Consider the following 15,576-nt stretch of genomic DNA (forward strand, 5'->3'; position numbering starts at 1 on the left):
ATCAATTAATAATTAGTGTAAACAATAAAAAGAAAAATGATAAATAATTAGGAAATAGCATTCACTACCATAAGGCGTTTGTATCTGAGCAAGTTATTAAATGCTGGGTTTTTTTATAGTTGAAAAGAGATCAAACATTTAGGAAACCCATTCATTTGTTGTCACTTTCATTTTGTTTGCTGCAGTGAATAAATGAACAAGTCCTGCATCCCAGCTTCATTGAAAAAAGAAATCACGTCGTGCCAGCACCATGGACAGCTCCCGCCATTTCTCCTCCAGGAAAAGCCCTGAGAAGACTTCAGCAGAACGCGGGTTTGTTGCAACTGGATCTACTCTGGACCTGTTTGCTTCTTTGGTCACTTTACCCCAAAACCTGTGTTGTTTTTTTAGGACATAGTTTCTGCAGAGCGGATTTAGTTCATTAGAAATTACCCTCTGAGTAGTGGACAGAGCATTGGCACTGAGCAACCCCCCGTCACCCATAACTGAGAGCCCCTTTACCCTTTACCTGCCCTCCAACTAAATTAATGCCCCTCACACCCCCAACCTAACGTTAACGGATCAACAAAGACGGTAATCAGTATCAGATCTACCCATCCGTCCAGTTCTGATCCAGATTCCAGCTCAGACCAGGAAAACGGAGACGTTCATGGATCTGTGTGTCTGCAGGTGGATGAACAGAAAGGGGCGGAGCATGGATACTTAGGCTTCTACATCACAAATACAATCTTTTTCAGTCTGCATTTTTTCATCAGCTCCTGATTCACAACGATTTGAGTAAATACTCAGAAATGAATTTTTAATCTTAATTTTCTTTATCCATGTTAAAGCATGTTAAAAAAATATCCAAAACAGGATTTTCATCAGTGGCTCTTTAAAAACCTCTTCTGAGGTCCAGTTAAGTCATGAATCACTAGAGCTGGGAGGGAGGGGGGGACGCTCCTGCTGCGTCACAGACGTCCCTCCCCCCGGAGAAAGGTCTGTCCTCCGCCGCTGCTCCTCGCCTGTCTCCTCCCGGATGAAGATGCGGGCTGCGCGGATGCGTCTCGCCGCCGCGCTCGCGCTTTTCGTGGCGTCCGCGTGCAGCTCGCGCGCGGAGGTGATTGATGACGTCCTCAGCAGCCTGTCTCTTGGCGTGTCCTTCCTCGAGAGGCAGCACGAGCACATCAACCTAGACGGGGGGGTGGGCTTCGTCCTGCTGCAGGGTAGGTGCAGGCGGGACGCATCCCGCAAAAAGTTACTGCGCGCGCGGCTTAGGGGGGGGGCGGATCGGTTCAAGCTTTGACTCAACTCTCAAGTCAAATTCAGAGAGAAAATGTTCGTTTTCTTTACTTTTAGTCGTCAAAGCTCCACTTAGAAACGCGGGATCTGTTGGAGTCGCAGGAAAAACCGCAGCTGCGGCGGGCGCGTGCTCGTCAGGTTTCACGCAGAAATCTTCAGACTGGCACGCAAAAGCACGAGGGACCGACAAGTACTGCGGGCCCCCAAAGACGGGGCTCTTCAAGGTCAGCGCGCGTTTGAGGGCACGTGGACTGATGACGCCTTAAATCCCGCAGTGAAAATATACAAATACTTTTACATAATAAATAAAAAAAATCAATAGAAAAAGAATAAACGAGTCAAACTATCAGAGAAAATTAAAGTTTGTTTACTTTGTCTATTTTCTAAAATTTCTTATCACTAAAAGAATTGTTCTAATCTCATTTTTGATGGAAATGGGCTCATTTCCTTTGAATGACATCAGTAAAAAGTCACTTTTTGTTATTATGATTATTAACTATTATTAATACAATTATTGCTATAATGCCCCTGGATTTAGCAGCTGCATTCGTCTGGAGGAGAACATTGGTCACATATCCCACAATGCCGCAATTCCAATTTGCGTTTAACGCGCGGCAGCACATGAGGGAAAAGTGAGAGAGAGAGAGAGCGCCAAATGCAACAACGACATCAACACAAAAACGTAAAGAAATGAGTGACACTGGAAAAAGAAACAAAATCAAGAAATATTTGACTTTTGTTGGTAACACAAAGGAAGAGTTTAGAGTCTGCAGGAATAGAATTCCATCTAGAACCGGCACCAGAACCACCCAGCACCAGAACCACCCAGCACCAGAACCACCCGGCACAGGAACCATTGAGAACCTTCTTCTAAATGACAAACCTTTCCATGAATAAGCATATTTTCCGGGTTTTGCACATTTGAATCTGCATTTTGTGTTGTAGTGTTTTCAGATGCTTCACTTCAAAACTGATCATGTTTACGGTTAAAGGTTGAATTGTAAATGAGGGGATTCGTCTTTTATTTATTCTGTACGTTTTATCTGGAAGGAATAAATAACATCGGAAACATCAGAGCTGCTCCGCCTCTTCGTCAATGCGGAGAAGAACGGACGTCATTGTTTGTGTTGTTCTTTGATCATAACTGAAGTGTTTTTAACGTCAGGAAGTGTTACTGGGTGATGTTTTTCTGCCCCCCCCAGCGGAGCTGAAAGAGGCCGTTGGGACGTGGCCTCACACCGACCCGGTCAGCTGGGCCCAGAGGACCTCCGCGGTGGCTCTGCTGAGGCGTCTGGACCAAGCGCTGGACAAGGCCTTCATCGCCCTGAAGCGGAACGACCCCAAATACTACAAAGGTGAGCCGCTGCTGAAACTCTGACGCTTCGTGGATGAGGGGGACCCTGACGCTGGATGTGACCCGGGATCCTGACCTCAGAGGCTCTTGTTTCTTCCAGAGTTTGAGCCTCTGCTGTCCTGGACCTTCTGGAAGATTCCTCTGGAGGGGGACTCCACGGATCCCAGTCTGGTGTATCCCTCCACCATCAGCGCGGAGTGTTACGACGAGCAGCTCAGCGACAAGTGTCTGACGCTGCTGCTGGGCACCTGGTATGAGTCCGGAGCTGAGCCTTCAGGCTTTGCCGCGCTTCTTCCCGCTCTGACTCCCCCGTCTCCCTCCCGCTGGAACAGGAAGGAGAACGGGACGCCCTGCATCGTGACCAAACCCTGCCTGGACACCATGACTCGCTTCGGATGCCCCCACTACTCCCTGTCCCACCAGCTGCTCTACTTCCTGGTGGGAAGGATGGTGAGGAGCTGCAGTTGGTGAAGAGCGGTGATGGCGGTTCGCCGCCGCCGCAGAGCTCTGAGCTGTTTCTGCTTCCCCCTCAGGGGGGGTGCAGCAACCTGCTGAAGGGCGACACCAGAGCCTCCAGAGCCAACGTGACGGAGCAGCAGTACCAGAACATTTTCTGCTCCAACATGATGAAGACCAACCAGGACGTGGTGGCGGCCGGTTTGACCGAGCAGACGGTGGACATCTTCACGGAGAACAGTGAGTGGCGCTCGGGTTTGGACCTCGCCTCACGTCAGCCGGTCATTCGCCTGACGATGGCCGCTCTCTCCTCCTCCTCCAGTCTTGATCTGTGGATTGGCTGGTTTCTCAGACTTCTTCAAAGCTGATTGGCTGCAGCACATCCTCGGCCTGCAGGACAAGGAGGTGGGCTGCTTCGGGAGGGACCGTAAGTGACACCCTGACCCCCCCTGAGCACGCCGTCTGTTTCTACAGGATCATCGTCAAACACAAGTGGGATGCAAACACTTTATTTCTCAGATTCTTTCAAGTAATAACGTCCTGTGGTGGCCTTCTTTTCAGCAGAAATTGAAAAACTTGAGATCAGAATTTTTAGATAAAATAAAAATGTAGACCCCCCCCCCCAAAAAAAAAAAAAAAAAAACAAGGTAAAAAAATGCATAAAAACCCATCTGGGGCGTCTTCAGCTGCACTTTGCTGTTCTTGAACGCATGAAAACGTTTAGCAAATCCCCGCTAGCTCGTCTGAGAAAGTGGGCGTGTCTGGTAGCTTGGGGGGGGGTGGGGGGGTTGGCAGCGCAGACTCTTCCTGGAAGGGGCGGTTCCTCACTTTGTGATGTCACAATGTGATTTTCAGATACGTGTGAATGGATCAGTACCACTTTGGGGTTGTTTTTGGTCAGAAATGAACATTAAAAAACACTTTTTTCATCATTTTCATCATCAATATCATCATTTCATGATGATATTCTCAGATCTGCTGCATCTACAGTTCCATCATTACAGAAACACAACTGAGTTTCTACTCTGGTGTAAAAACAGAACACAGGCTGAACTTGTAATAAGGATTCTTCAAGTTTAGACAATGTTGTTTTTATTGATTAGAAATCAGAGTTAATTCAAACTAGAATCTGTAAATCTGATCCAAACCCCTTCGTACTTTGGCTGGCTCTCATTCCAAAGGCTGCTGTCGTCACCACACGGCAGTGCTGAAATAACAAGAATTCCTCGGTTCCTATTGGACGATTATCGTCTTCTTCTGCACCACAAAAGAGGACGAGGACGTCTCTCTCAGCCTGTAGAGCCAAAGTTGACAGTCGCACATTTTCTGACATTTAAATTTGAAGCACCTTGTCTATCATGTGTCGTAATTCCTCTGTTTATTTGAAACCAAACAAAAACTTTGTGAAACTTTCACGTTATGCTTTGACTTACTAATGAGGGATGGGGGTGCGATTCCTGATTGGCAAACACACTGATGCGACTCCTGAAGGTTAAACAGAGTTTGTTGGTTTGTTTCTGAAATGAAATGTTGGTTTTTGTAACCGCCGTGGGTCTGCACTAATGCGCAGATTCTGCTGCGTGTCTGCAGACAGCATCCTCTCTCAGATCATCGGAGACGAGCTGCTGGAGCAGCTGCAGCCTCACAGGAGGGTGAAGAGGAGGGAGAAGATTCTGCCAGGTCTCTTCGTCTTTCCTTCGCTCTAAACATTCCCAGACCTGCAGGAACTTTAGGCGGAAGCTCAGAGAACTGTGCTTGAAAGGATTCAATGAAGGCTTTAATTCTGAAATTCCACGTCCAGATGAGAATAAAATCACGTTGAGATGTTTCCCATCATCTAGCCTGAGGCTTGTAGCTAACAGCAGAGCAGTCAAAGGTCGCTCCAGGAACCGAACGCAACAAACCGCAGAACGTTTGAAAGGAGACGGAATATTCTGGAAAACTGTCGTCAGGCTTAACGTGGTCGGACATTTGGTTTGTTCTGAAGAAAATTGACACAAATTTGAAGGCTTTTATATCAACTTTTTCTGTAAAAAACCCGATTAGTAGTGATGTTGTAAAGTTCTGCAGGTTCTGGTGACTCCTGCTGTTGTTCTGTCCTTCACCTTTGTGTGGTGGACCTGCACCTTCACCTGTCTGTCTCCTGGCAGATGGATGCTCCAGTCACATGACGGCGGTGGCGGTGGGCGCTCTGGGAGGGTACCTGAACTTCTACCTGACGGAGCAGGACATAACCAAGAGGCCGCTGTCCTGAGCGCGCTCGGCTGGAATCTGTCCCGCTGGGAAACGCACATTCACCTGAGGAGGGGGTCTCGCCTGCCGCTCCCGCTGGCCGTGTTCTCCAACGCATGTTTTTAGTCTCCTGAAAAGCTCCGAAGCCTTTTTATTTAAGCTCATTTCTTTATTATCCTTTCATAAAAATATTTTTGAAGTCAAAAAAGCTGAAAAGATTCTCTGAGATTCATTCCTGAATTTTAGAGTCTTTGAAGCTGCATTAGAATGCTTTTATTTTGAAAATACATTCATCTAGTATTTACAGGTAGGGGCCAATCAGATCATGTGATTCTCCTGCATTAATGCTGAATTACCTGCAGCAGAACGGAGGAGCTGCATGAAAGTTGACATCATGTTAGTGGAATAAAGAAAGCTTCTGAAACCGTCTGCCGGGTCCGTGTGAACCCTTCCGTGTCGGATCAGAGCCGGTCTGCTGAACACACAGCAGCAGGGTCTGTTCTCCTCCGTGTCCCGCCGTCCCTCACTTGGTCCAGCCCGTCACCGCGTAGAACAGAGCCTTCAGCACCCGGGCCTCGTAGGTGACGGTGTTCTTCCCCAGGTGAACCGGGTTCTCCTCCAGAGGCTGCTCGATGAGGGCCGGCACCTCCTTCCCGTACGCTGCAGGAGGAGCAGGCAGACGGGGCTCAGACCGGAACCTGGAGGAGGCGTACCTGCACAGGTGTGTCACTCACTCTCGCAGTGCTCCAGGAACTGGACGCACTCCTGGACCATGGCGTCCCGCAGCGGCACCATGTCTTTGGACATGTTCTCCAGCAGGGACAGGAAGCAGCGTTTGGCGTAGAACCAGGTGTCGGTTCCCAGCTGGACACAGATGGAACGGCTCTTTAGCGATGTTCCCCTCAGCTCTCACGTCATCTACAAATCCTCATCAAACGCTAAACCCGGAAAAAGCTCAGATTCTCCAAGTTCTTGGATTTTAGCTTCAGACATAAATCCCTGACAGTTTCAGGTCCAAAGCTGCTGCTCTGCAGGAACCGCAGCCTCCTGTGAGCGTGCTCAGACCCCCCCCCCAGACGGTTCCCCACCTTCTTGCTGTACGGCTCCAGGCTCTTGATGACTCGGGAGATGCCGAAGTCGTAGTTCCCTTTGGCGCAGTACAGAGTCCTGCAGGACACGGAGCGTCAGTCATGGCCTCACAGGACGGTCCCGTCCAAACGCCGCGGCGTCTAAACTGTGGCCCCTCCCTCCACGCTAAGCGCTCTCACCCGATCACCAGGTTGACGATGCAGAGGTGGAACACCTTCTTGTCTGGGTCGTCGTAGGAGATCTGCTCCTCCTCTTTCTCGATCTTCCTCATCAGCTCTTCAGCCTGGTAGATGCAGGGAAGAGGAGTTTCTGAGAAGGAACGTGGGTTCTGACCCTGTTCTGCTGGGTTCTGACCCAATGTAGCAGGGTTCAGGCAGGAGGTGTGCTATGAGAGAGGATCCTCCGACCGCCAGGGCCCCCACAGGGTGCTCTTGAAAATGGCTTCGGGGCCGCAGTCTCTGCCTTCTGACTATGGGCTAATAATCAGAGGCCCCTCCAGCCCTCCCCCTCTAACACTCCCCCCTCCAGCCCTCCCCCCTCCAGCCCTCCCCCCTAGGTACAGTTGGGTGGGCGTACCTCCTCGTTCTGGTTGGTCATGATGTAGGACACGCACAGGTTGGCCAGGACCACCGCGCTGACGCTCAGGATCTGCAGACACACGGCCTCATCAGCAAACAGACCAACACGGCGCTATAGAAGGTCTGATTCCGTCCCGTCTGGTGACTCCCGGGTCAGAACAGAACCTCACACCCAGGGCGCAGCAGGAGTCATGCACAGAGGTGAGACGTTCACTGCACACCAGCGGAAAGGATTTTACCGAAGGTCTGCACCTGCAGGGACCCTCCTGAATGCTACACTGCCTTACCTGGACAGAGAGGCAGACCCGCGGCGGTCGCCTGTGCTGACCGCCGCCCCCCAGAGGTCATCAGAACTCACGTTGTCGTAGTGCTTCTTGACGATGGGCTCGTAGAAGCCGATGGCCTCCTTGTACTTGTTCTGCATGAAGAGCACGTGGGCCACGTTCAGCTTCCAGGTGTCGCAGTCTTTGCAGGCGTCCAGAGAACCGCGGAAAAGCTTCTCCACCATCTGGAAGTTTTCGTGGTTCCAGTAGATCTTGGCCTGGCCCATGAGGACCACGATGTACCTGCCATCAGAACCAGAACCGGTTCGTCAGCAAAGTCATCATAGGATGGAAGCAGACTTCTTGCTCCTGCTGGAACAGGGAGGAGCTCCCCCTGCTGTCATGCATGAGGCGTGCACACGGAGGAGCAGCGTCTGCTCCCGCTCGCCCAGAACGCTCAGGGTCTCACGCCGCCTCCTCTGAAACCTTCCCTGCGTGTTTGTGAGCGCTCACCTCTCCACCATCAGGTCGTACTCCTGCAGCGCTTTCTTCTGCGCCTCCTCGTCTCGGGACAGGCGGGCGTCCTGCACCTGAGAGGAGACGACAGAGCGTCAAAGCTGCTCCTGGCTGCCAGAGAAGTCCTTTCATGACTGGGGAGTGACTGGGGGGTGGGATGTTGTGTGGCGTCTTAGGCCTGTTTGCCTTTAACTCATACGGTTTGGCGAGGCCGTGAGGTCAGAGGTCATATTCTCTAGCCTTTTGCCTTGGAAAGAGGGTAGAAAGGGCTATATAAGTCTACGCCATTTACCGTGTGGTGCGTTCAAGAGCGCGCTGAGCGCAGCCTCTTCAGGGCGCTCTTAGCATGCAGTGTTGACACGGGGCTGTGGCTGCCCCGTGTTAGCGCCCGTAGCCACAGCTGGAGGGGGTTTGGCGTGAAACGGGGAAGAGGTGAATCTTCCTCCAGCCTTTTCCTTTCACAGCTCTATTCTGACTCATGAGACATGTGTTGTCACAGAAATATTGACTTCTACTTTATGAACATTTTCTCTCTCACTGAGCCTCTAAGCCCACATGTTCCCTGCTGGCCCCCACAGGTCTGAGCGTTTTTCACCCACATCCACCCGTTTGTGAGGGAGGACAGGAGGATGACCTGCTTCGTCAGCTTCCGATGCTGCTCCGTCAGTTTCCCGCTCATCTCTTCAAACTTCCTTAACGCCTGACAAAGAAAAACCAGGAGAGAGAGGAATGATGGGGAGGCTGTGATGAAAAGGGGGGGCTGCTCTGTGAAAGTTACCTCCTCCGGGGCCGTCTGGCTGGTCAGCGAAGCGTCCAGATACTCGTACATGTACTGCAGAGCACACAGAAACCCGTGAGGACACATCCTCGCTCAGAGCGCCGCTCCTGAGGAGGAAACTCACCGGAGACAGGAACTTGTAGGTGAGATGAGCGTTTTCTGCCAGAACGTCGGCCGCCAGGTCGAAATACTGCGAAGAATCCAGGAGACGTTAATGCTATGGGAATGGAGGATCCGGAGCTCTGGTGCCTTTGAGGCTCCGGCTCCCCAAAACACTTCCTTAAACGGGGGGGGGGGGGGGGGGGGGGGGGGAGGGGGGCTCAGACACGTCTGGACTCTCATTAAAGCTTTCCTGAGAACATTTCCATCCCCCTTCATCAGAAACCATTCAATCCGTTCTGACTCAAGTGTTGGAATCAGAACGTTTCTGGAGAAGCTTGGAATTGTGGGAATTCTAGGTTGAATCTTTACAGGCAGATCGTTTTCAGCTGCAGATGGTCTGGAACAGCTTCTGCACGTTGTCTGGTGCCAATGGCGAGCAGACCACCCAGAGCCCCCCCTCGCCGTACAGGCTCTGCAGGCGTACCTCGTTTTTGCAGTAAAGCAGCAGCAGGTTTCCGAAGCAGACAGGAGGAAAGGCGGGCTGCTGGACGAGGAAGGAGAGCTTCTCGAAGCCTTCAGAGGGCCGGGGGTCCATGTTCATGAGGGCCTGGTTGTGCAAGGTCACCGGGTCAAGCTCCTGTGGGGGAGACACCACAGCTCACCCAAGTGGCGCCGAAGCAGCCGCTCTGTGCTGAGATGGAGAACCTTTCCTGCAGGATGCAGAGCTGGAGACGAATCCAGCAGTTTATTTTGAAAATCTCCACTTTAAACCAGTTCCATCCGATTACTAAAAGCATTAATTAATGATTTAAACTGATTAAAGGTGGAACTTTATTATTAAAAGGATTTTCTACAGTGAGAACTTATGAGCCGTTTTTACCTCGAATAAACAAATAAATAATTTTGAAGAAAAATCCATAGATTTGATAAACAAACATTAATTTCTTCGTTCTTCCACCAGGGGGCAGCACATCCCAACAATCAGCTGCAGTGAAAAGGATTTCTGAGAATAAAAAACTTATTTGGATTTTTTTAAACTTCAGGCACAAACACGCACACTTACACATTCCTAAACACACACAAATACACACATCAATACACAGAGACACACTAAGACACACCCACATGTCCGCACTTAGTCATAACCAGACTGGAAGGAAACATGGATTCTAACAGATCGCAGCAGACTGGGGGTTACCTCCTCTGATCGGGGGGGCATGTCAGTCAGGGCCTCCTGCGCTGCTTTCACTGTGGGCAGAGCAAAGAGGAAGCTGGTTAAGCCGCCGCAGCACAAACTCCACACAGCAGACGGTTTGAATCCGACCAGAGCATCAACGGTTCTGCTGCTGGGGGGTGTCTGCTCATCCTTCCTCCCCCCAGAATCTCCCTGGTGAACTCATGTCTTCACAGGGTTAGCCCCTCTCTCCTCCGTCTGCCCTCATGGCTGAATGTTCGGGTCATCGTTTAAATCAGCTCAGCGGCCTAGTGGTAGAGCGTCCTGACGCGGTTCTGTGAACGGCTGCTTCAACATGAACGTTCAGTGCTTCAGTGGTTCCTCTGACTCAGACTAGAGCGTCATGGAGATGTCTGCAGGAATTCGTCTCAGATCCAGAGGATTATGGGATGTCCGTTTGCTCCAAATGGAGGCGGAAGAAGCTTTTTCCAAGTGAAGCAGCTCTTTTCATCTCAAACACGGCTGGTGAAGCCTGACTGTTCTGTGTTTTTCTCAGGAGACTCCTCAACAATGATCTGAACTCTGTGGAAAACATGGAAGGTGTGCGTTTCATAAAGAAAAGCTGAATATTTCTGAACCTGCTGTGCTCATTTTCAGCTTTTGTGTGTTTCTTAATGGGGGGGGGGTGAAGGTCTGTGTGTAAAACATTACGACGCCTGAGGAGCTGCAGGCGGAGATCTTACGGTTCTTCAGCTGGAATTCGATGGCAGCCTTCAGGTTGAAGGCCTCGATCAGGGCCGACTGATGCAGCAACAGGGTGTTCCCCACGCTGTGCACGTCTGCCCCCTCCGTGGAAACTCCCACACTCAGCTCTGGGGCGGAGAAAAGGCACAGCCTGTCAGGAGGAAGAAGGGATGGGAGGAGACGTGCTGCTCCTCCAGGTTCTCACCCGGATGCTCCTTGATCCCTCGCTCGATGATCTCTGCGATGTATTTGAGCGCCTGGGGGTAGTTCTTCAGGCTGTAGAAGGTCAGCGCCACGTTGTAGTACAGAGCTGAGGAGCAGAGGCACAACGCTGCTGTGTCCCCGTCTGCAGGTCATTTCAACCACGCTTTGTAAAGTTTGGTTTAAGTTTCAACCAGATCAGAGGTTTACTCCTCATCTGCTGCTTTAGATTCTCAAAATTTAGAGCACATGTGTCAAACTCAAGGCCCGGGGGCCAAATGTGGCCCTCCACGTCATTTTATGTGGCCCGCGAGAGCAGAAAAGTTATTAAGTAATCATAAAAATGTGTGTGTAATTATTCATATCTAGGGGGAATCAGACTTGAAATATGGGATTGGTCAACTATACATTAGGACTTAAACACTGTCCATAAAACCTAACCTGACAGAATCAAATGTAAAAGGATTTATGCTAAAGTAACAAGCAAACATATGTTTCTATGCAGCTGGAATTGTCACTTTAAAAAGTTATAATAAATAAATAAATGAGTTATTTAACAGTAAGGAGTAGTTAGATTTATTTTTCATTCCATTTAGTTACATGTATAAGTTACATCTGGCCCTTTGAGGACAGACACTATGCTGATGTGGCCCCCAGTGAAATGAGTTTGACCCCCCTGATCTAAGGGCATTTTCCAAATATGAGTTTTTACCTTCTAAATACTTGGTAGTGAAGGAAATATTCCTGCTGCTAGTCCGCAGATACTTTCAATTAACTCCTAACTTTTCATCTTCCTAAAGGTTTTACTCGTCGAGGTCAGTTTTTAATAATTAATAATTATGTCCACGTAATAAAAAGCTGCTTGTCGATAAAGTTTTACACAATGTGCATAAAAAACATTAAAGTCCTGCTCCAATCGCCTCTTGATTCATTTTCAAAGTGTTGGCAGTGGTCTTTTTCTTTATGCTCATGTTGTTTTCAGCCAAGATCTAAAAACCTGTGTCGTTTTCCAGGACATAGTTTCTGCAGAGCGGCAGGAAATAATTGGAAATTCCCCTCATAGTTGTGGGCGGGGCTGTTGGTGTTGAGTAAGCCTGTCCTCATGTCCCATCATGAGATCAGAGATGAGGCGTTTTTCCGCCTGGATTTGTTTGCTGCTATTTTCATGGATTTGAAGGTCAAATGAGGTCGATCTGGAGTTGGATGAAGTTCTCAGATGCAGCGACTGCTCTGAACCTGGACTCACACAGTCTGGCCTTTCCTGCTTTAAGGAATGAAATAAACTACTGTAATGAAGGGCGGGGCAGCAGGTAAGACATTAGTTTTTTGTGTTTTGATGCAACATCCATTTATAAAATAGGTTTATTATTTGTCTTTTTCTTTCTCTTAGTTCTAATGAAAGAATAAACTATTTTAAAGCTAATTTTAACTTCAAATCCGCCGTCCAGTTGTTTTTGAGCTGAAGCTGCTCAGACCGTCACAGACAGACGGGTGTCCCTGGATCTGCTGCGGTGGACTCACCGGGGACGAATCCCAGCACCTGAACGGCAGACATGAAGCTCCGGCAGGCGTCCTCGTACTTGCCCTCCTGGTAGAGCAGGCAGCCCGTGTTGTAGACGTAGTCAGAGTCTTCCTGCGGCAGCAGCTCCAGCAGCGACTGCAGACAAAGTAGCGGCAGAACGTCAGCGTGTCGTTCTGACGGTGGGCTCAGGACGGCGGGGCGCTGGGTACCTTGGCAGCGGCGTGATCCTCCTCGCAGTACTTGATGCAGGCCTGCAGCTTGACCATCTGGGGCAGACAGAAGACATCGTTTTCCGTTTATTCAAGCAAAAGACGCTGAAGGACCAGAGATAAAGAAGAAAACCTAAACTCCACAACAACAAACAGAAAGGTCACAGCTTCTTTGGTTTCCACGTTATTTTCATGAATCTAAAGAGATGCACGGTGGTGGAGTGGTTAGCGCTCTTGCCTCACAGCAAGAAGGCCCCTGGTTCAAGTCCTGGCTGGGGGACCGGAAAACAGAACATGAATGGGGGGCCTTTCTGTGTGGAGTTTGCATGTTCTCCTGTGCATGTGTGGGTTTTCTCCGGGGACTCCGGCCTCCTCCCACCGTCCAAAAACATGCCTAATAGGTTCATTGGTTAATCTAAATTGTAGGTGTGTGTGTGTGTGTGTGAGAGAGTGTGTGATTGTGGACACTCTACCCTGAGACAGACTGGTAAACTGTCCAGGGCGCCCTCTGCCTTCACCCATAAGTGGCCAGGATAGGCTCCAGCAGCGTAAGAAGATGAATGAATGAATGAATCTTCTCATCAATAATGAAAGAATGCATTTCTTTCATCTTTCTACGACTTTGGAAATCAGGAACATCTTTTCTCAGGAGAAGAAACGACTGAGGGGAATTTGTGGATGTTTTCCTAGTGGATGATTCTGGAGTCATTTCAGATTTCATCCTAAACTTCTCTGGAAACCTGATCCAAACGGCTGCAGATGACGGGATCAGATTCCTGAAGTTTGGCTTCTTCTCACTGGTTTAAAGCAAAGTTTTGGCTGGAAAGCAGGACGTTGACATGTTGGGTTCTCATTGCCACAGCAGTTCATTCTGTTGACTGTGTGTGTGTGTGTGTGTGTGTGTGTGGAGGGTCAGCTCATGGATTAGCTTAAAGGGACCGTCGTCCAGCTCACAGACGGCGTGCTGTCGCACCTTCAGGTGGGAGGCGGGGTTGTCCAGAGCGAAAGAGGCCTTCGTGGCTTCAGCATAAGCTCCAGCTTTGTACAGGGACTGGGCGTAGTAGAGCTTGTACTCCTCCACCTCTGGGTGCAGCTGCGTGAGCTGCTCGTAGCATTCTGCCGCGGCGGGGAAGTCCTGCAGGTGGTAGTAGCAGAACCCCAGCAGAGACAGCGCCGCTCTGGACTGAACAGAGGAAGAAGCAGAACCCAACGTCACTTCCATCAGAACAACAACCAACCACGCCACAGAGACACGAAGACACTTTAACAGGGGTCCCCCCCCCTCTTAGGAATGAAGCCTGAGGCTCTACATCCTGTCAATCACCAGCTTGGTTCATGAAGACTGCATTTTTTTTTAAGGTAAAACAAGCCGAGGATTCCCAGATGAACAAACAGAGAATTATTAGTGAAACTACAAACTAAAACTTCCTGAAACATTTTTATAAACTCCAAAATGTGACACCAACACGCTGCTAAAGCCTGAACTTCTCAGCGTGCAGAGGAGTATTGGACAAACAAATCTGATGAATGGCGTCTTTTTATGAAGGTCAGACAGAGATGGCCCCCCCCATCAGGCACAATATTTAGACTTTTTATTATTGCTTTAGTTCAGATTTTCATTTGGTTGAATGTTCGATGATTTTAGTGCACTTTAATCTCTAATTCACGGCGACATGTGACCGTTCTTTGTTATTCAATCATGTTTTGGGGTTTTTCTGCAGAGTTCTGGATGTTCAACAGAACACAGACCGCATGGAGAGAGCAGCTTTTAAGAAACCTCTTCACTTTCACCAGCGTTTAAATCTTTCACATCCTGGAGGTTGGATTCTAAAAAACATTTCTGTAAAACGTTGATGATATTTTACAGAAAGTGACACATTCTCAGGCTCATAAAAATCCCTAAAAATAGGAAATGTGATCAGGAACTTCTATGTATCTTTGAAGAAATTTGAAATTAGACAGTTATAATCATCATCTGTAACCTAGTTTTATGATTCTAATGACTGTCTGTTTTATTGTGGTTTGCTGGTTTTTCTGTTTATGTGTCTTTTGCCAGGCCACTGTTGAAAAGATGAATTTAGTTTTCTTAAGCCTGGATAATAAAGGCTAAATAAATGATGAGACTAACAAACAAATAATGAACACGTCTAATCCCTAAAAAGCCTCAGTTTGAGGGTTTGTGTGGAGACTCACCTTGTTGTGTTTGTGCAGTTGTGTGTTTAGGATGTGACAAGCTTCTCCGTACTGACAGTCCTGGATCTAAAACAGAGACAATCAGCAAAGATCATGCTGCTAAAAAAACAACACTTTTTATCCGCTGACTAAGAATCCTCCCACATCTACTAATGTAGTTATTCAGAATTGGTAAAGTAAAGTCATACAGAAGTATAATGATGGTCAAAGGAAGAAAATATAATAAATATTTACGTGTAAAACACGTTCACACGCGGAGATGACGGTTTTATATGAAACGAGGAAACATGAAAACTTGTTCAAAGTCTTTATATTTTTGAAGAAGTGAAATTTACATTAGAATTTACATAAAACAAATTTACATTAAAAAAAGGCTAGGGCCGCCGTTAGCTAGCTAGGATGCTAATGTTTAAATAAAGTTTTTTCTCTCACCAGTTTGTAGACAGTCGCCGTATAATCGCCATCTTTAATGACGTTCATTGTCTTTAAACAACACAATTCACGGACAACAACGAACACGCGTCAGCGCATTCACCGACACTGGAAGCTAACTTTTAGCTAGCATTTACGACCGAGGAGGAGACGAGCATTCTGGCCGTTACTTAGCAACCATTTACCGGAAGTAGAATTATTGTCTCACGTTATAAGCAACCAATCACGTGAGAGGAAAGGGACGCAGGATCTTTCTTTCTTTCTTTCTTTCTTTCTTTCTTTCTTTCTTTCTTTCTTTCTTTCTTTCTTTCTTTCTTTCTTTCTTTCTTTCTTTCTTTCTTTCTATTCTATTCTATTCTATTCTATACTATTCTATTCTAGCCCAAAAGAGAAACAAATAATTAGGGGTTTCTGATTTAAAAGTAATAAACCTAAAGGTTCTACATGTTTTA

At 48.3% G+C, this 15,576-nt stretch overlaps 2 protein-coding genes across 2 annotated transcripts; one reads left to right on the forward strand and one right to left on the reverse strand.

Moving 5' to 3' along the window:
- The first annotated feature begins 947 nt into the window (after positions 1–947).
- c8h16orf89 (chromosome 8 C16orf89 homolog) lies at positions 948–5,752 on the forward strand. Its single transcript, XM_004071102.3, has 8 exons — positions 948–1,205; positions 2,484–2,636; positions 2,736–2,886; positions 2,968–3,085; positions 3,169–3,331; positions 3,414–3,518; positions 4,682–4,771; positions 5,242–5,752. Exons 1-8 carry the CDS (start codon positions 1,019–1,021, stop codon positions 5,343–5,345), a joined length of 1,071 nt encoding a protein of 356 aa, XP_004071150.1. The 5' UTR covers positions 948–1,018; the 3' UTR covers positions 5,346–5,752.
- On the reverse strand, positions 5,147–15,327 carry LOC101171914 (tetratricopeptide repeat protein 30A). The gene is made up of 19 exons (XM_004071101.3): positions 15,125–15,327; positions 14,693–14,758; positions 13,473–13,682; positions 12,500–12,556; positions 12,290–12,425; positions 10,773–10,877; positions 10,567–10,695; positions 9,848–9,897; positions 9,134–9,286; positions 8,672–8,737; positions 8,548–8,601; positions 8,404–8,469; positions 7,767–7,843; positions 7,349–7,556; positions 6,989–7,060; positions 6,592–6,695; positions 6,412–6,490; positions 6,058–6,187; positions 5,147–5,983 (listed from the first exon to the last, which is right to left on the reverse strand). The coding sequence occupies exons 1-19, from the start codon at positions 15,170–15,172 to the stop codon at positions 5,847–5,849; spliced, it is 1,947 nt and encodes a 648-aa protein (XP_004071149.1). The 5' UTR covers positions 15,173–15,327; the 3' UTR covers positions 5,147–5,846.
- Between the last annotated feature and the right edge of the window lie 249 nt (positions 15,328–15,576).

Source organism: Oryzias latipes, chromosome 8, assembly GCF_002234675.1.
Source record: "Oryzias latipes chromosome 8, ASM223467v1".
Classification (NCBI taxonomy): Eukaryota; Metazoa; Chordata; class Actinopteri; order Beloniformes; family Adrianichthyidae; genus Oryzias; species Oryzias latipes.

Bases quoted from the DNA above. Each gene is read 5' to 3' on its own strand.
- c8h16orf89 (XM_004071102.3), top strand. From the start codon at position 1,019: ATGAAGATGCGGGCTGCGCGGATGCGTCTCGCCGCCGCGCTCGCGCTT. The intron at 2,637-2,735 runs GTGAGCCGCTGC...TGTTTCTTCCAG, and splicing joins CGACCCCAAATACTACAAAG to AGTTTGAGCCTCTGCTGTCC. The intron at 3,519-4,681 runs GTAAGTGACACC...GCGTGTCTGCAG, and splicing joins GGGCTGCTTCGGGAGGGACC to ACAGCATCCTCTCTCAGATC.
- LOC101171914 (XM_004071101.3), bottom strand. From the start codon at position 15,172: ATGAACGTCATTAAAGATGGCGATTATACGGCGACTGTCTACAAACTG. The intron at 12,426-12,499 runs GTACCCAGCGCC...CTTTGTCTGCAG, and splicing joins AGGATCACGCCGCTGCCAAG to TCGCTGCTGGAGCTGCTGCC. The intron at 6,188-6,411 runs GTGGGGAACCGT...ATCTGTGTCCAG, and splicing joins TGGAGCCGTACAGCAAGAAG to CTGGGAACCGACACCTGGTT.